Below are 19,825 nucleotides of genomic sequence, written 5' to 3' on the forward strand. Positions count from 1 at the left end.
TTTTTTCTGATGAAGGGTTCTGATGAAGGCCCGAAACGTCAGCCTTTCTGCTCCTATATGCTGCTTGGCCTGCTGTGTTCATCTTGTTGTCTCGGATTCTCCAGCATCTGCAGTTCTTACTATCTCTCCTTCCACCCAATCCATTCAGGTTATTGTCCAGCATTGTCAATTTGCAAATGGGAGAAGTCTGAAAACTGGAGAACTGTCTTTAAGCAAGTAGAAATACTGCTCAATCGCCTTAATTGCTAGATGCATGAAAATATATCCAATATGTTTTTAATATACAACTGAGGTAGAAAATAGCAAATACAGCAGTCCCTGCATTCTGAAAAAGAAATAAAACAAATACTTTATTGCATTTGGTTTTCCCTGAGTCAAAAAGTAATATTTGTGTAAAATGATTACATACTAACTAGTAATATTGGAATATTTTATTTGAATAGAATAATTTAAACACATTTTCACATGCAAGTCACACAAAAAACTTAGAGATAACAAGGTGTAGAGCTGGATGAACACAGCAGGCCAAGCAGCATCATAGGAGCAGGAAGGCTGACGTTTCGGGGCTAGACCCTTCATCAGAAATGGGGGAGGGGAAGAGGGTTCTGAAATAAATAGGGAGAGAGGGGGAGGCGGATAGAAGATGGATAGAGGAGAAGATAGGTGGAGAGGAAACAGACAGGTCGAAGAGCCGGGGATGGAGCCAGTAAAGGTGAGTGTAGGTGGGGAGTTAGGGAGGAAATAGGTCAGTCCAGGGAGGACAGACAGGTCAAGGGGGCGGGATGAGGTTAGTAGGTAGGAGATGGGGGTGCGGCTTGAGGTGGGAGGAGGGGATAGTTGGGAGGAAGAACAGGTTAGGGAGGCGGGGACGAGCTGGGCTGGTTTTGGGATGCGGTAGGGGGAGGGGAGATTTTGAAGCTTGTAAAATCCACATTGATACCGTTGGGCTGCAGGGTTCCCAAGCGGAATATGAGTTGCTGTTCCTGCAACCTTCGAGTGGCATCATTGTGGCACTGCAGGAGGCCCAGGATGGACATGTCGTTTGAGGAATGGGAGGGGGAGTTGAAATGGTTCGCGACTGGGAGGTGCACTTGTTTATTGCGAACCGAGCGTAGGTGTTCTGCAAAGCGGTCCCCAAGCCTCTGCTTGGTTTCCCCGATGTGGAGGAGGCTACACCGGGTACAGCGGATGCAGTATACCACATTAGCAGATGTGCAGGTGAACTTCTGCTTGATGTGGAAAGTCTTCTTGGGGCCTGGGATGGGAGTGAGGGAGGAGGTATGGGGGCAGGTGTAGCACTTCCTACGGTTGCAGGGAAAAGTGCCGGGTGTGGTGGGACTGGAGGGGAGTGTGGAGCAGACAAGGGAGTCACGGAGAGAGTGGTCCCTCCGGAAAGCAGATAAGGGTGGGGAGGCAAAAATGTCTTTGGTGGTGGGGTCGGATTGCAGATGGCGGAAGAGTCGGAGGATGATGTGTTGGATCCGGAGGTTGGTGGGGTGTTACGTGAGGATGAGGGGATTCTTTTTTGGTTGTTATTGCGGGGACGGGGTGTGAGGGATGAGTTGCGGGAAATGCGGGAGACACGGTCGAGGGCGTTCTCGACCACTGAGGGGGGGAAGTTGCGGTCCTTGAAAAACGAGGACATCTGAGATGTACAGGAGTGGAATGCCTCATCCTGGGAGCAGATGCGGCAGAGGCAAAGGAATTGGGAATAGGGGATGGCTTTTTTGCAGCAAGGTGGGTGGAGGAGGTGTATTCTCGGAGCTGTGGGAGTCGGTGGGCTTGAAATGGATATCGGTTTCTAGGTGGTTGCCCGAGATGGAGACAGAGAGGTCCAGGAAGGTGAGAGAGGTGTTAGAGATGGTCCAGGTGAATTTAAGGTTGGGGTGAAAGGTGTTGAAGTGGATGAACTGTTCGAGCTCCTCATGGGGGCACGAGGCGGCGCCGATACAGTCATCAATGTAACGGAGGAAGAGGGGGGGTTTAGGGCCTGACACACAAAAAAAACTTACTTTGTTTCCTGTCTTCACTCTAATTTCTAGATGTTTATGAGTTGGATGTAACAGATAAGATTTCTTGATTTTTTATGCTCAGCACAACTTCCTGTTTTGAGTGATCAAAGTCAGGGAACATTCTCCTATTTTTGCATAAGAAACAGGAGCAGGAATAGGCCATTCAGCCCTTCAAGCCTGCTTTACATTCAATAAGCTGGTCAGACTCTGGTTTTAATGCTAATTTTCTTCCTGCACCACCTCTCTGACCTTGGTCAATTAAAGATTTATCTAATTCATCTTTGAACATACTCAGTCACCCTGTTGATATGATCCCAGCTGAAGGTAATGCTGGACAAGTTTATTTTTAATTTACGCCTGGGATGTGGGCGTTACTGGTTAAGGCAACATTTACTGCCCGTCCCTAGTTGCCCTTGAAAGGTGGTGGTGAGCTGCTTTCTTGAACTGCTGTTGTTTATGTGCTGGAAGTTGACCCCAATGCTCTTAGGGAGGCAAATCTGGGATTCTGATCCAGTGACAGTGAAAAAGACACTGGTATATGTCCAAGTCAGGATGGTGAGTAGCATGGAGGGGAACTTGGAGGTGGTGGTGTTCCCATGTATTTGCTGCCCTTGTCCTTCTAAATAGAAGTAACTATGTGTTCGGTAGGTGCTGCCTAAGCATCTTTGGTGAATTGCTGCAGTGCATCTGGTAGATAGTACATACTGCTGCTACTGAGCATTGATGGTGGAGGGAGTGGATGTAATTCGATTAGAGCTCCAGGATGAAACATCGCTTGATAGTTTTTTTTTAATCAGTGGTTAGTCACTGGAATGTGTTCACATGAGGCTGCGGGTATTCTTTAACAATAGAACATAAAGAAGGAAGAAAAAAACAAATAAAGCTAGATATACATACTAAAGTACCAAAACAAAATTTCAATCCGTTTCCCAACTTCAGCCAACAGAGATTCAATCCCAGGAAATACCAATCCTATTTCAGCTTTTTAAGCCTTTACTTAACTGACATTTTCTAGTTTTTTTTCCCTATTGACTGTTGAGATTGTTTTGTATGATTCTTTTCCAAGGTTCTAGCAAGAGCCTTTCACAATTCTGTTGGCCTTAACTTTCTCAGTTTTACCAACTTGAAGACTTCTATCCAAACTCTCCTGGTTTGGAAGCTTCACAGACTGGAAATCATTTCTGCTGAGGTAACTGGTTCCCCTGAATTGACTTGATTCCCCAGCTAAAATAAACTATTCTACCTTCTGCATCAAACTTGCAGCTCTTCCTACTTAAAACCAGGAAACTTCTTTTCTGAAGTCAAAGCTAAACTAATGCCTTAACGTGTTTATTCTGCCCAACATAAACACAACAGTATAAGCAGCTTAAATAAAAATCAAAAGAACTGCGGATGCTGTAAATCAGAAACAAAAACAAAAGTTGTTGGAAAAGCTCAGCTGGTCTGGCAACATCTGTGAAGAGAAATTACATTTAACTTTTTGGGTCCGATGACCCTTCCTCAGAACAATATAAACATCTTATTCTTTTTTTTTACTATAGGGGTTCTGCCAAGCACTCAACTTAATCACACCTTTTCTTAGAACTGATGTATCAAAATTGACTTTCTGACATTAAAAAGAAAGCTTTTTACATTTTTGATCACACAGCCTCCATTGCTTTCTGGGTTCAGGAATTCAAAACAGTAACATTCCTCTGAGAAAAGAAATACCTCTGCATCTCCATCTTAAATTGGAGACTTGTTTTCTTGAAACTGTCCCTTAGTTTCAGGTACCTCAATGAGGGAAGGCATCCTCTCAGCCTCTACCCAGTCAAACCCTCTCTGAATCTTACACTTTTCTATAAGATCAGACAACACCTTCATCCCAACTGAGTGAGCCCTCTCTCAACTGACTGTAATGCACAAATATGTCCCTTTTTACATAAGTTAATGAAAATTGGACACAGTATTCTAGTCGTGTGGCCTCTCTAATGCCTCTACCTTGTAATAAGATTTCCCTACCTTTATATTCCATTCTTTGCAATGAAGTTCAACATTCCATTTTGCTATCTTGATTACTTAGGGTCATAACTATAGTCATACAGCATGGAAACAGACCCTTCGATCCAACCTGTCAACACCGAATATAATCCCATGCTAAACTAATCCCAACTGTTTGCTCCTTGCTCATATCCCTCCAAACCTTTCCTATCCATGTGCTTATCCAAGTGTCTTTTAAACGTTGTAATTATACCCACATCCACCACTTCCTCAGGAAGTTCATTCCACACACAAACCTCCCTCTGTATAAAAAATTTACCTCGTGTCTTTTTTAAATCTCTCTCTTTCCTGTCACCTTAAAAATGTGCCCCCTAGTCGTGAAATCCCCCATTCTATGGAAAAGACAACTACCATTAAACTTATGTATATTCCTCATGATTTTATTAGCTTCTATAAGGTCACCTTTCAACCACCCACACTCTAGTGAAAAAATTCCTAGCCTATCCAGCCTTTCTTTATAACTCATTATGACTTTTAATATGCTGTACACACATGCTGATATTTTGAGATTCATATACAAGAACACCCAGATCCCTCTGCACAGCAGCATTCTGCAGTCCATCTCAATTTAAATAATATGCAGCTTTTCTAGTCTTCCTGCTATAGAGGACAGACTCACAGTTTCCCACATTAAATCTCATATTTTACCCACATATTACTTCATCTACATACAGCTATTTGCAGACTCCTTATGTCCTCCTCACAATTCACTGAGGGAGCCAGAATGCAAGGCTTGCCAACTCATTAAAGCATGAAACAAGCATTGGGAAGAACTGCTATCAATTACAACTGTAACTGTTGCACAGAACTCTGTGCAAATTATGCAATCCATAATATTTGTGTAACGAGAGGCATTTGTTCTGGTTGTCTTAACCCATTCACCGGTCTATTAACATTCCCAAGGAACTAACATTACAACAGATACATGTTCTACCCTGTTATATAAATTGCAACCAAACGTTTAATTGCATTAAACTGAATTCGGAACACATCTACTAATTAGCTCTAGCATTCTATGCAGATGAAGAGATTAATGCCCATGTCAATTACAAATTTACTGCAGGACAATAGTTTGCCATTTTCTATCTGACAAGGATAAAACACCTCATTGGTGAAAAAGGACAAGAGAACAGCAAGCAAAGACTTTACAAACTGAGGTCTTGTCTGCTCATTACTGGCACTTTCACAAGATGACCAAGAGAGAGATTCCTGTGGATATTTAGTCCTCAGACATCCTGACTAAGACTGGATTATCTGCTTAGTATCCCAGTGCTGTTTTCAAGAGCTTGGTGTGCACATATTGGTGTTGGAACAGATGCACACAGTGGGAATGTCACTGCCTCAATAATCCAAGGCACAAGGTCAAGACCCAGAGATTCTGCAGCCGGAATTTCAAAGCAGAGTCAGGAACCAGACTCTTGGATTATTTCCAGGTCGTGCATTTTATAAAACATAAGAAATAGTGGGAGTGGGAGTAGTTTCACAAAAGTTATACAGCAATATGTAACAGGCAAAATGAGAACAAGAGGGGAGGAGGGGAAGGGGCAGAGTTTCTTGAGCAATTTGAAAACACTTTATAATTCTTGTATTCAGTACATTGGAAAATAGTAAATAGAATGCTAAAATACTTAAGCTCAAATTAGTGATGCCAAAGTCCCATTAAATGGTTTTGCAATGAGTTTTGCTTTCATTTTAGATAGGTAACTGTAAGACAAAAGACACGGAAATACTGAAAACAAAGCAGCAGCAGGAGTAGGCCATTCAGCCCTTTAAACCTGCTCCTCCATTCAATATGATCATATCTCATCATTTAACTCAGTCCCTTGTTCTCGCTTTTGCCCCATACCCTTTGATCTCTTTAGTCATAAGAACTATTTCTAACTCCTTCTTGAAAACATTCAATGTTTTGGCCTCAACCACTTTCTGTAGCAAACAATTCCATTGGCTCATCACTGTCTGGGTGAAGACCTTTCTCCTCAACTCAGTCCTAAATGATTTACCCCAAATCTTTAGACTGTGACCCCTGGTTCTGGACTCCATGATCATCAGTATTTCCTTCTTGAGTTTACAGTCTAGTCCTGTTAGAATTTTCTATGAGATCCCATCCCTCCCCTGATTCTTCTAAACCCCAGTGAATATAGTCCTAACCAATCCAGTCTCTCTTCATTTGTCAGTCCTGCCATTCCAGGGATCAGTCTGGAAAACCTTCTTTGCACCTCCTCCAGAGGCAGAACTACCTTCCTCAAATAAGAAGACCCAAAATGCATTCAAAGTCTTGATGAGTTCAGGTCAATGATGCTCCTTTGCCGACAACTTTCAAACTTCCAACTTCCCCCCGGGTCACCCTCCAACCATTGCCAGGGCAGCAGACAGATGTAAACATCACCATCTGCAAGATCCACTGCAAGTCATACAGCAGCCTCACTTAACCCCTTCCCCAAGCATCGTTCCCTCACTGTCGCTAAGTTAAAAGCCTGGAATTCCTTCCTAAACAAACACAAACCTACCACCTTGCCTTATCCCTTGCCTGACATCCAGTCTTGTCACTCAAGTTGTACTATTGTGTACTGAGAATTGAAGACCTTCGGAAAGTTGACTGAAGAATTGGTGGAAGAGGTGGTTGCTGAGGAGACAGACATACAGACAGACAGACACAGAGACAAACTGACAGAATGGTTTGGGAAGTGTTACTGGGTTTTGCGGACACTGGTGAGGTGAAGTTAGGAAGGGGAATGCATGACAGCTCAGAGCCAGACATCAGGGGAATGTTGAGAAAGATTTTCGGAAATGAATGGAGATGAGTCCTTAGGAGGATGGACACAGGTGAGGAGTTTGTACTTTTTGGGATGGGGCAACAGTGTAGATTATTGTTATTGTAATGCTGGGGCTGAGAAGCTTTGTGCAACTTCCCCACCACCAGTTGGAATCTACAAATGTGGGAAACGACACGCACACATAATCTCCGGCAGAACAAAGGCTCAAACATAATGACCAGGTTTATTACATAGTACCTAATAGCTAGTTACATTACATCAGAGATACACGACTGTCTTTCAAGAGATCAGACTCAACTTAAGAGTAAGCTTCCATTACTACTACTGAAACATTCTCACACCGCACTGGTACTAGCACTGAGTGGGATACCTCCTCCTTGGGACAATCCTTTATACCCTGATGGGTGGAGCTTTTCCTGCAATGTCAGTTAACCCTTTCAAGTCATAGCTGCTTTGTACACAGTGGTGCTTAACAAAGTGCTGCCTAATTGATGCTATAATATTACATTCTACATGACCAAGAAGAGGAAACGGAATTAATGGCATAGCTGCAGGATATTTAGTGGAGGCCTAGAATAATAGCTTTAGTCTTCCTTATGTTAGAGAGCTAGTGTTATGATCACAATTGATAGTATTATTGGACAAGATAGATCCCACAATGAAAACTGCCTCGATAGACTATAAGTTTAATTTGTGCCGTTGCTAACCACGATGGTTAGACTCTGAACATATTCACACAAGGCTGCCATTGTTCTTTAAAAAAGAACACAAGTTCATGGTACGAAAAGATAAAACAAATAAAGATACTTATGATCGTATCGAAATATTTTAACATAAACTGCAAAGCAAAATTTCACTTTACAGTCTTCAGGACTCAACATTGAGCTGAACAACTTCAGAGCATGAACACTGTTCTCCATTTTGATTACAGGTTCTGCTGCCTTTGCCTTTTGCTGCTGGCTCCCTCCCTCATCTCCCGCTTTGTCAACACCATAAAAACCATCATTTCTAGCCCCATTCAGTTCCAAAGAACAGTCATACATGACTCCAAACATTAACTCTCTTTCTCTCTCCACCTGCTGAGTTTCGAATTTATTTCAGATTTCCAGCATCCACAGTATCTTACTTTTATTAAAACAAAGTTTCAACCTATTTCCTAGAAATCGCCTTTACAGATAATGAATCCTAGTGAAGTGTCACTTCAGCTTAACTATATTTTTTTACTTAACTGACTCTTCATGCATTTAATAGCATAAGCACTTATTTCCAGTTCTAATGACCTAACCTATTTTCAGTTTTGACAGAACATAAAACAGACATCACAGAACAGTACAGCACAGGAACAGGCCCTTCGACCAACCATGTCTATGCCAACCATGATGCTATTCTAAACTAATCCCGTCTGTATCCCTCTATTCTCTGCTTGTTAATGTTTCTGTCTAAATGCCTCTTAATCTTTGCTAACATTTCTGCTTCTAGCACCTCCCCTGGCAGCTCTTCCTGGCATCTACCATCTCCAGTGTAAAAACCTTCCTCACACATCTTTAAACTTTTCCCCTCTCACCTTAAACCTATGCGCTCTAGTATTTGACATTTCCCACCCTGGGTAAGAGACTCTGAGGTCTTTTCCCCAGGGTAGGTGAGTCCAAAACTAAAGGGCATAGGTTTAAGGTGAGAGAGGAAAGATTTAAAAGGGACCTAAGGAGCAACTTTTTCACACAGAGGATAGTGCGTGTATGGCATGAGCTGCCAGAGGAAGTGGTGGAGGCTAGTGCAATTACAACATTTAAAAGACATTTGGACTGGTACGTGGGTAGGAAAGCTTTAGAGGGATGTGGACCAAACACAGGCAAATAGGACTAGTTCAGTTTAGGAAACCTGGTCAGCGTGGCTGAGTTGGGCCAAAAGGTCTGTTTCTGTGCTGTATGACTCTATGGCTCTATGACTATCCACCCTATCCCTGCCTCAAATTTTATATACTTTTATCAGATTCCCCCTCAGATTGAAAACCTCTACATAAGCATGGAGACTTACAAATTAAAACCCTCCTACTAGTGTGAAACTGTTCTGACCTAACCTTATTCTGGTCTGTTTTCTCTGAATGTCACAAAATTTCACCTTTCTAAACACTTTATCAATTAACACAATAGGCATCCTGCTGGGCACCTAACAGAAGGCACATGCCTTCTTGGAAATGATGTATTTTACATCACTAATTCACTGTTGCAAAATGAATTTATGGCCTCTTTTAAAAAATTGCCTGCATGCAACTGAAACTACTTGTCTACCTTATTTCTATCTTAAGGTTAAAATTCCCAAGTGATAATATTGTATTATGCACCTTTAATGCGCTTGCCATTCCAAGACAAACAGGTGAATAGTTTGAGTTGGGAGGGAGATGCAGCATTTTGGAGCCCCTACACATTTGACTACAGAATGGATGCAATGCACTGAGTTTCTAGTGAAAGACGTGTCTTTTTGGGAAGGAGGGATAAGACCAGGATTGTCTCAAGACAAAATGTAGGGACTAAAGTTCCTGGAGATCCTTATATATCTATGCCATTAGATTCCAGGTAAGAAACCAGCCTTCTCCTGACCCTGTAGATGGAGTTCCTGTTGAACAAGGATTAGTCTGTGAATGGGTTAACAAGTAAATGAACCTTTCTTGGCCAAGTTAATCTCAGTGAGATCATAAACTAAGTGAAAGTCGGACTAAAGGAGATATAGACATTCATTGTCAAATCCTGCCAGCCTGGAAACTAATTTCATCAGAACATACCAACTACCCACTCACCATATGTCAGATTTGGAATTGTAACCCTGGTGACTGAGGACCTCTGGACTCATGTAGTAAGGTGTTCCAGTGAAAGTTGTTGCCAGGTCACATGACCCCATCAGGAGGCGAGAAACTCCAAAGTCTCCTTTATTTTAAGAAAAAGAAAAAATGCTTTATGTCCAAGAAATCGCAACCTGGTTTAGAAATATGTGGTGAAGTTTTAGCATTGCCGTAAGTGAAGGAGAACAGATAAGTCGGACACTCCATTTCCTGGATTTTCAGCTAGTCAGTCCCGTGCAAAATACGTACACCAGACGCTGAGAGAAATAGGTGACAAAAAGATATAATATTCAACCTTGACCATAGACTCACTGACACCACATGGGGCAAACTGTGTCCCAGTTATCTTGTAAAATAGCTTGATTACAACAGTGCAATGGTAAAGGAGTCAACAGCAAACCATCACAAAGGTTAATTAAAAACTAAAAACAGAATACTGATAATGTGGAAAAGTTGCTTCCCCTTGTAGGATAGTCTGGGGCCAGAGGGCATAGTTACAGAGTAAGGGGTTACCCATTTAAGACAGAGATGAGGAGGAATTTCTTCTCTCAGAAGGTAGTGAATCTGCGGAATTTTTTTACCGCAGAGGGCTCTCAAGTCTGGGTCATTATATACTCGAGCAGAGATAAACAGATTTATAATCAGCAAGGGAATCAAGGACTGTGGGGAAAAGGCAAGAAAGTGGATTTTGGGATTATCAGATCAGTCATGAATGATGAAGTGGACTTGGTGGGCTGAATGGCCTCTTTCTACCACTACGTCTATTGTTGGAGATAGCAAGAACTGCAGATGCTGGAGTCAGAGATAAGACAGTGTGGAGCTGGAGGAGCACAGCAGGCCAGGCAGCATCAGGGGAGCAGGAAAGCTGACATTTTGGGCCAGAACCCTTCTTCAGTCACCCGTCTTATAGTTTATTGTGTAAGGTTTTTATCTCCTTCCATCAGGAAGGATATATTTGCATTGGAAGCAGATCTGTGCTACAGACAATGTCTCAACCCATAGAGGATGAGGGAACACAGTTTCAAAATTAGGGGTCTGCCACTTATGAGGGAGGAATTTCTTTTCCAAGGGTCAGTAACTCTTGGATTTCTCTTCTCCAGAAGATAGTGGAGGTTGAGTCATCGAATATATTCAAGGTTGAATTAGACAAATTTCAGATTGACAAGGAAGTCACAGGTTATGGTGGGGTTGGGGGTAGACAGGGAGGAAAATGGAGGTCAGGTCACTATCAGATCAGCCATGATCTTACTGAACGATGGAATAGGCTCATAAGGGCTGAATGACCTATTCTCATTCCCATTTCTGCTGATCTTAAAACACTGAGAATATTCAGCAGGTCTGGCAACAGCTGTGGAAGAAAAAATGGAGTTAACATGATGATGATCAGCTCCTGATGAAAAGTCATTGTTTGCTTTTTTTTTTATTTTAAGTGTTTCCAGATCTGGAGTGTTTGCCAGGATGTTGCCTGGGCAGGAGAATTTCAGTGAAGAGAGACTGGACAGACTGAGTAAAAACCAAAAGAACTGCAGATGCTGTAAATCAGGAACAAAAACAAAGTTGCTGGAAAAGCTCAGCAGGTCTGGCAGCATCTGTGAAAGAGAAAACAGAGTTAACGTTTCGGGTCCGGTGACCCTTCCTCAGAACAGTGTTTTCAACAAGGTGAGTCAAAGGTCCTATTTCTGTGTTACAGATCTCCATGACTCTACTGTTGGTGCCATTCACCCATCTGGATGATCTCTCAAATGAAGGTGCAGTCTAACCATATTACAAAATCCCTTGGAATGGTTCATTAAGATTTAGATTTGAAGCATGTCAAAAAATATAATTAACTAGAAATAAAAATTCTACAGATGCAGGAAATCGGAGGTATGCGCTGAAAATGCTGGAAAAATTCAGCGAATTTCATGGAATATGTGCATAGCTGACAAAGCAAGCATTTATGGCTCATCCCCAGTTGCCCTCAAGAATACTCAGCAGGTCTGGCAACAGCTGTGAAGAGAGAAACAGAGCTGGTGATCAACTTCTGACGACAGGTCATTATTTTGTATTTTTTATTTCAAATTTAGTGATGTGATCAGCTATTTCAGAGGCTGGTTAATGGTCCAGCCCATTGCTATGGGTTTGGAGTCACATGTAAGGACATCAGATTTCCTTCCCTGAGGGGCATTAGTGAACCAGTTGGATGTTTAATAGATGATAGTTTCATAGTCACCATTACCAAGACTAGCTGTATACTCCAGATTTATTAACTTAATTCACATGCCAGGGATTTGAACCCACCCCCTCAGAGTCTGAGCATTTAAATTGCTAGTCAAGCACTGGACCACTATATTGTGCAAGTGACTGAATTTTCAGCCAGTTAAAAGCATCTTCATTAACATTTTAGTTCTGATGAAGTCTGACAAAGCAGCTCTGTGCAAGAGACAGACAAAGAGTAGGAGATCCACTTAACACATGATAGATCGAACTGATTATGCACTTGTTACTGCATTTTTGATAATTTTATATTATAAACAAGTCTTGGTGCTTGTTTCTTTGTCTGTATGGGAAACCAAGTTTGTTAAAAAAAACGTCACTGTTGCTTATCAGTGAGATGCCAAATTTATCAAACCTTCCTTACTTCAACTTCGAAAAGAACATCAATAACTGTGTGTGTCCCACACACTGGCATTCAAATGTCAACTCAATTTTAATCTCAAAGTGCCGGAGGAAACAAAAATGGATATAACAGATCTTAAGCACAGATATTGCTGGAAAGTCTTAACAGGTCTGACAGCATTTTATGAAGGGAGAAACAAGGTCAATGTTTTAAAATCAGTTCTGACAAAAGGTCATCAATCTCTCTCTTTCTTCACAGAAGGCATCTGAGCTATCCCAGAATGATAAGATGCTTGCAACACAAAAGCAGACCATTCCACTTATCGAGCCTGCGCTAGCTGTTTGTAATTTAGCTTGTTTCACTCCCTATGTTGAGGATTTCCAGTATTTTTCAAGTCTTATTTCAGATTCCCATCTTCTGCGGTATTGTGCCTTTGTGTTTTAAAACAAATTTTGGATCCATCCATTTCCAGATTGCTGTGAGATAAAGTATTCTCTTAGGTTGTGTGCAGTTCTCTCAATCCACTTTATGCAATTTAGTACAAGCATGCCCTTGTTACTTGGCTGCTTATTCATCAAAGAAAAAGATTTGAGTGCATGCTGGGTTAACTGGGAAGAGATAGGTTATGCAGAACTTATAAATTGTTAAGGTTAGAAATGCACAATATACTATAGCAGAATTTCATGTCTGTAGCTATGAACTGTTTCAGTGCCAATTCTGAAGCACAGAATGTGTGCAAATGATAAAATGATAAGATGCCATAAAATGCTGGTAGCCAAAAGTAGAGCAAGTTGTCAGTGATGAAGGAAGTCAAACTCTAGAGACATAACAAATTTTGGCAGATAATTAACTGGTGCTTGATTTATTGGCATGACAGAAGCATACATTAGCCACATAAATGCAGATGTGCCCCAGCTCTCTCTCAAGTTAAACTTAACTTGTTTGATAAGATCAGGGAAACAGAAAATCTGAGCAATTCTTACCTATTTTTATGAGATTATTTTTCAAGAAGATATTGTTGCTTTTCAGATCTCTGTGAAGTATTCTTCTACAAAGTTTAACAACAAAACATATCATACAGTCAGAAGTGTCACAGATTTATGGGGGAAAAGAAGCTAGCTTCCTGTAGCTGAAAAGGACAACAAAAATGTTCAAATAATGAAATAACTATAAATAGATGCTTCCGCTCAAATTGTGGCAAGCTTTTTTGACGATTATAACAATGACTGCATAAGCTGTAATGAACAAATGCTTACTTTTCCCAATTAAATGTCTTCATCTGCTTGTTTGGAGCAGCAGTTTGCCAGCTCTCCAGTCGATGTGATTGGATAATTGCCTAAATCAGAGCCACATTCAGCTGTCATTGCTAAGAGCTTTCTTTAACGAAAGCAAAAGACATTTTGACAGCAACCCAAAAAATGAAATGTTTCTCATCTCCACTCTCTGCTCATGCTTACAAAATGTACTTGTCTACATGCCCAAATCTTCACTGCTCTGGAAGTTTGATTCTCTGGAGCACTAAGTGAACACAAGTTAGAAGTTCTTCTGTTAAACATATTGTGTTGGAAGTGATTTTTTTTTCTCCCTGGTGATTGAGAAACATTGCATCACAACTGCATAAGTAATGACAAAATGTAGAATTATGGAAAAAATGCAGTCATTCCTCATGTTCTAAACTCTTTAACGGAAGAAAATGGAGAGCATGTCACAACAACGGTAACTGATCTACCTAACCCTGGAATGCCTTCTTTTCCTGTTTCTTTCATCCATTGACCATGACCCAATTGAATATTGGAATTGCATCGAGGGACTGAATGGCTTACTCCTGTTCCTACGCTCCCTGGACCAGCAAAGAAGCATTGGACAAATAAATATTAAAATAAGTGTCAGCCATGACTCAGTGGTTAGCACGCTCACTTGAGTCAGGAGATTGAGAGTTCAAGTCCTCCTCTGGAGTGCTGGACACAAAAATGGAGGCTGACCCTTTGGAGCACCAGCAAGAGAGTGCTGCATTGTTGCAATCATTGCCTTTCAGCGGAGTTGTTAAACTGAGATGCCATCTACTCAGCTGAATACACCAATCTCAAAGAAAAGCTGGGGATGTTCTCCCTAGTGTCTTGGCCTCTTTTTATCCTTCAATCAACATCAGTAAAAAAAACTGACAACCCGGTCTTTATCACATTGCTTTTTATGTGGGAGCTTGCTGTGTGCAAACTGGTTGCGGTGATTACACTTCCAAAGTACCAAATGCTTTTTATAAATACAAGTATTTTTTCTTTCCTTCACCTAGATATGATCAAAGGCTCAACAAGGGTCAGACCATTGAGTATGTAGATAAACAAACTCTATTGGGATACCAACAATGTAGTTCTTTGGCCCCATTTTACAAGCAGACAAATTTCTCTGTAATTGTGGTGATGCCCCATTGTTGAAGGAAAGGTGCTAAGAATTCACAGCTTGATTTCAGGGCCATGAATAGTTATTCATTTGCCTATATAAAATCATGAAATGTTGATTTCACTGGATTAATTAAATCTACTAACAGATTATAATTCAATGCACGTCTATTAAGCACACTTTCTGCAATAGCTGTCACTAAAAGACAATAAGGAATGAAAAATGACTGCATTAATGGCTGCAAAATTGTTTCAGAGGGAAAGCAGATAGAGATGATACCTTTCATGCATGTACTGGGCTCCTAGCAATAGCTGAATGAACCACTCGATGACCTGGTTTTCAGTAAAGGTCCAGCCCCTTCCTCGATACTCGTCAATTCTACATTGCAGATCTCCACCCTGAGAATGTTTGGAACAAGAACAGAACCAGAAATTCAATTTTTACATCCACTAAATTTTGCCCCAGAAGCAAAGTCACACTGGAAATCTGAAATTACTAAAAACACTCAGCAGGTCAGGCAGCATCTATAGAGAGAGAAAGAGAGTAAACATTTCAGGTCAGAGGGAACAGTCCCCTTGTTCAGTTTATGAAACAATTGATTTTAACATACTTAACAGGAATTTGAATGATCAACATCAGAAGGATAGAAACATATAAAATAGGACCAGGAGTAGGCCATTCGGCCCTTCGCACCTGCTCCACCATTCAATAATATCATGGCTGATTATCCAACTCAGTCCCCTGATTCCTGCTTTCTCCCCAGACCCTTTGATCCCTTTAGTCATAAGAACTATATCTAACTTCTTGAAACCATTCAATATTTTGGCCTCAAGTGCTTTTTGTGGCAGAATATTCCACAGACTCACCACTCTCTTTGCGAAGAAATTTCTCCTCATCTCAGTCCTAAATGGCATATCCCTTATATTTAGACTGTGACCCCTTCATCTGTACTCCCAGGTCATTGGGAACATCCTTCCTGCACTTACCTTGTCTAGTCCCAATAGAATTTTCTAAGTTTCTATGAGATACCCCTCATCCTTCTAAACCCCAGTGAATATAATCTTAACTGATCTGGTCTCTCTTCATATATCAGTCCCGCCATCCCAGGAATCAGTTTGGAAAATCTTCTTTAAACTCCCTCTGTATCCTTCCTCAGATAAGGAGAGCAAAACTACACAATACTCCATGTGTGGGTATTCCAAGGTCCTATACAATTGCAGCAAGACATCCCTGCTCCTGTACTCAAACACTCTCGTCATGAAGGCAAACATACCATTTACCTTTGAAATAATTGCACAGAGGCTGGTATCCCATCACCAAGTCACCCTTTCTTTATTTCTACACAGCACACTGGTGTGGCAATCCAGCTCAGAGTCAGTCCCATGAACTGAGATTCTAAATCTGCAGGTTAGATTGGTCAGCCAGTCCTTTCCTGATTGGCCCAGGTTAACAAACCCAATCAAGGATCTCGTAGTCAACAAGGTTCAATCACTACAACCTTCCTCACCACCTACTGCACCTGTAATGCTTACCCTCAGCGATTGATGTACAAGGACACCCATGTCTCATTGCACCTCCCCCTTTCCTAACCTATCACCACTCAGATAATAATCTGCCTTCCTGTTTTTGTGACCAAAGTGAACATCACAATTAACCGCATTAAACTTCACCTGCTATACATTTGCTCACTCAATTTGTCCAAACCACAGTGAAGCATCCTCCTCATAGTTCACTCTCTCATACAGATTTGTGTGATCTGCAAATGTGGGGATATTACATTTAGTTCCTTCATCTAAATCATTTATATATATTGTGAATATATGTCCATGCACTGATCCCTGTGGCACCCCACAAGTCACTGGCTGCCACTCAGAAAATGACCCATTTATTCTTATTCTAAAGAATGTCATCTTTAGCTTTAATGCGTAAAGGTAGCCTTTCATTGCTATTTTGATGTTGAGAATATATTTCACTTTTAAATTCATAACTGGACTTTAAATGCACAACTTCTCATTGATATAGATTATTAAAGCTATTATCTGTACCCAGTGAATTTTTGAGAAAACGCTGGATTAATTATGGGAAAGGCATTTCTAAAGACTCTCATCATAAAAATCACGGAGTAATATGTTTTATAGAGATCAAACTGCTGTCATTTTGCTTTATTTTCATATTAAATTTCTTTGGCAGTGAGATGCCCACTCGGTGCCAATCTTGCTTTCTCCCCATTTGTTTCCCCATCTGTCTTCTAATGCACCTACAAAGCTGCCCTTATTGCTGGGCAGTGAAATTGTTCCAAACACAAAAGACCACATCCACAAGAGAGACCTTCTCTGGAACATGTTGCCAAGAAATTCCTGGGTTTAAGAATATAAGAAATAGGCCACTCAGTTCCTCAAGCCTAGTCCATCATTCCACAAGATTGAGGCTGATCTTCCCCATGCCTCAAATCTTCTTTAATGCAGCTCAATATATCTACCTCCTTTGTAAGTACTTTCAGGGACCAGTGGCTACTATACCTTAATGCTTGTTTAATAAAGTCAGAAGTCACACGACACCAGGTTATAGTCCAACAGGTTTATTTAAAATCACAAGCTTTCGGAGCGCGTCTCCTTTGTCAGGTGAAGTGGAGGGAAGCGCACAGGCACACAATATATAGGTAGACAGATAATGGCCAGATAATTCCAGGTGATTAACAGTGTCAACAGATCGGTCCAAATAGTGTGAGTAATGTGTTGACAGGCTGAATAACAAGTCTTTGCAGGCAATCAAGAATGTCAAACAGTGTGAGTGAAGTGTCAACAGCTGAATAGCAAGTGAAGAGATGATCTATGAACCGATTAATTAAGACAGAGAGAGATAATTACAAATAATCAAAAATAAGATGGCGCTTGAAACAAACCAAACGACAGAATAACATGAGTAGGTAACAGAGTCGCGTGATGAGGGTCTAACAAAAGTAATCAAAAACTGTACAAACTAGTTAAGGTAGGTAATTACAAGTAATCAAGGTACTGGTGTCAAAACAGGACAGTGAGGAAGATTTTACAAACACAGAACAGCATGGTGGGGTTACATGTAGCACGACATGAACCCAAGATCATGGTTGAGGCCATTTAATAAGCCCGATGACGTCATGATGATCCCTTCTCGTGGAACAAGGTATCTGATTAAACCTCATCTGCTGAGTCGTTATGAGATTGTGAAGAGGAATCCCGAACTTAGTTAGAAAACTTTGTTCCCCAGGAAGCATTGGCTGTTCATGAATTTCTAAACGATTTCACATAATATCAGATACAAATTACACCCATCATAGTAAAAGCTCAGTATGGAAAGCAAACAGCTAAATTTAGTAGATGGATTCACAGTTAAAAAGGAAATTTCATTATTCAACTCAATACTGACACTGAAGCCACTCGAGGATGTCAATTTGGATGATGGAGTTGAAAGTATTCAATGCTTTTATGACTTCCACCAACCAGAATGTTCCCATCAAAATATCAAAATACTGCAGACACCAGAAAGCTAAAGTACAAACAGAAAATGCTTTAGGAACACAGCAGGTCTGGCAGCATCTGTGGAAAGAGAAACACAGACAATCTTCCAAGTCTGGTATGACTCTTCTTCAGAACTAATGAGAAAGATGCAAAAGTGATAGCTTTGCTACTGTAGTTAGGTGGTGGGGAGCAACAGACAGAACATAAGAGAAAGCTAGGGGAAGGTTAAAGACTGAAGAAGGTTAGACACCTCAGATGTCACATAATAAAAGGCAAAGGGAATGCAATAGCTGCAAAGAAGAGAGATTAGGTCCAGCGTAGGTGTTAATACTAAGTGTTAATGTTAGATTAAGGGTCTGTTAAAAGTAACAGGATTCCTGTTCAAGAACTACATGGTTTTGGAATGATTAGGGACTAATTGGGAATCTCTAAGCAATTCAAAGGAAGAGTAACAATGCAATGATTACTTAAAGGAAACAATACAAGATTAATATGGAAGATTTACAGATTGGATTCAAGATATTTCATCCAGAATCTTGAGGAAGTCTGAACTGATTTTCTCCTCAATTCGGGACAATTGAAGGAGATTTTACAGAGATCCGCTCCTGGCCCTGATGAATCATTTGATCAAATGCATGCAATATTACCACCTGCTGTGGTGGTGCAGGGGGAGAAGAATTTACTCTCAGCAAACATAAGATAGTATTTACTGAGAACCATTTTTGGATGGGGGCGGGGTAGGTGATTTGAAACAGCAAAACTGAATATAACAATCTGAGGGACTAACTCAGGAAAGGCTGCCTGATTCAAAATGAACTTCCTGTCACCTGCTACTTCAACACACCACAATGTTCCCTGGCTAACATCTCTGTCTTGGGTCTGATGCTCTGCTCCAGCGCAAACTGGAGGAACAGTATCCTATTTTCCACATGAGGACTCTGTAGCCTTCAGGATACAATATCATGTTCAGTAATTTTAGGGTCTGAACACCATCTTCCTTGTCATTTACCCGCACCCCCACACTGCAGATCCTGTCATGGGCTGCTTTCAGCACAGCTCACCCGTTTTCACCTACTTATTGTCTTCACTATCAGCTTTTCCCCCTGGTTTGCCATCATTCATCCCTTGCCTGCTTGCCTTTGTGGAAGCTCAGTGGCTCAGTGGTTAGCCCTGCTGCCTCACAGCGCTAGGGACCTGGGTTCAATTCTAACCTCAGGCAACTGTCTGTGTGGTTTGCACATTCTCTCTGTGTCTGTGTGGGTTTCCTCCAGGTGCTCTGGTTTCCTCCCACAGTCCAAAGATGTGCAGCTTAGGTGGGTTGGCCATGCTAAATTGCCCCTGGTGTCCAGGAATGTACAGGCTAGAGGGATTAGCCATGGGTAATGCAGGGTTACAGGGATAGGGTAGGAGTCTGGGGGGGACAATCTTTGGAGGGTCAGCATGGATTTGATGGGCCGAATCAACTACTACCACACTGTAGGAATTTTATGATTCTAACTCTTGTTGTTCTTTCTCTGGGCTCCATCTCACCTATCTGCTCAGTCCTTACCCATCCCCACCTCTACTCCCACTTCTGTTGTCAACAAATACATCACATTTTCCCAGCTATTATCTGAAGGAAGGGTCACTAGACTCAAAACACTAACTCTGTTTTCTCTCCATAGATGCTG

At 41.3% G+C, this 19,825-nt stretch overlaps 1 protein-coding gene across 3 annotated transcripts in view; it reads right to left on the reverse strand.

The window, feature by feature from the left end:
- LOC109913858 (NIMA-related kinase 11) overlaps nt 1-19,825 on the reverse strand; it is a 124,510-nt gene that overhangs the window by 10,014 nt on the left and 94,671 nt on the right. For all 3 annotated transcript variants that reach the window (XM_048607150.1, XM_048607158.1, XM_048607160.1), the window contains 3 exons: nt 14,938-15,056; nt 13,245-13,309; nt 9,621-9,747 (listed from right to left, as the gene is read on the reverse strand). In XM_048607150.1, coding sequence (XP_048463107.1) covers nt 9,621-9,747; nt 13,245-13,309; nt 14,938-15,056 — 311 coding nt within the window. The remainder of the gene's footprint in view (nt 1-9,620; nt 9,748-13,244; nt 13,310-14,937; nt 15,057-19,825) is intronic.

This window comes from Rhincodon typus, chromosome 2 (genome assembly GCF_021869965.1).
Source record: "Rhincodon typus isolate 14 chromosome 2, sRhiTyp1.1, whole genome shotgun sequence".
NCBI lineage: Eukaryota > Metazoa > Chordata > Chondrichthyes > Orectolobiformes > Rhincodontidae > Rhincodon > Rhincodon typus.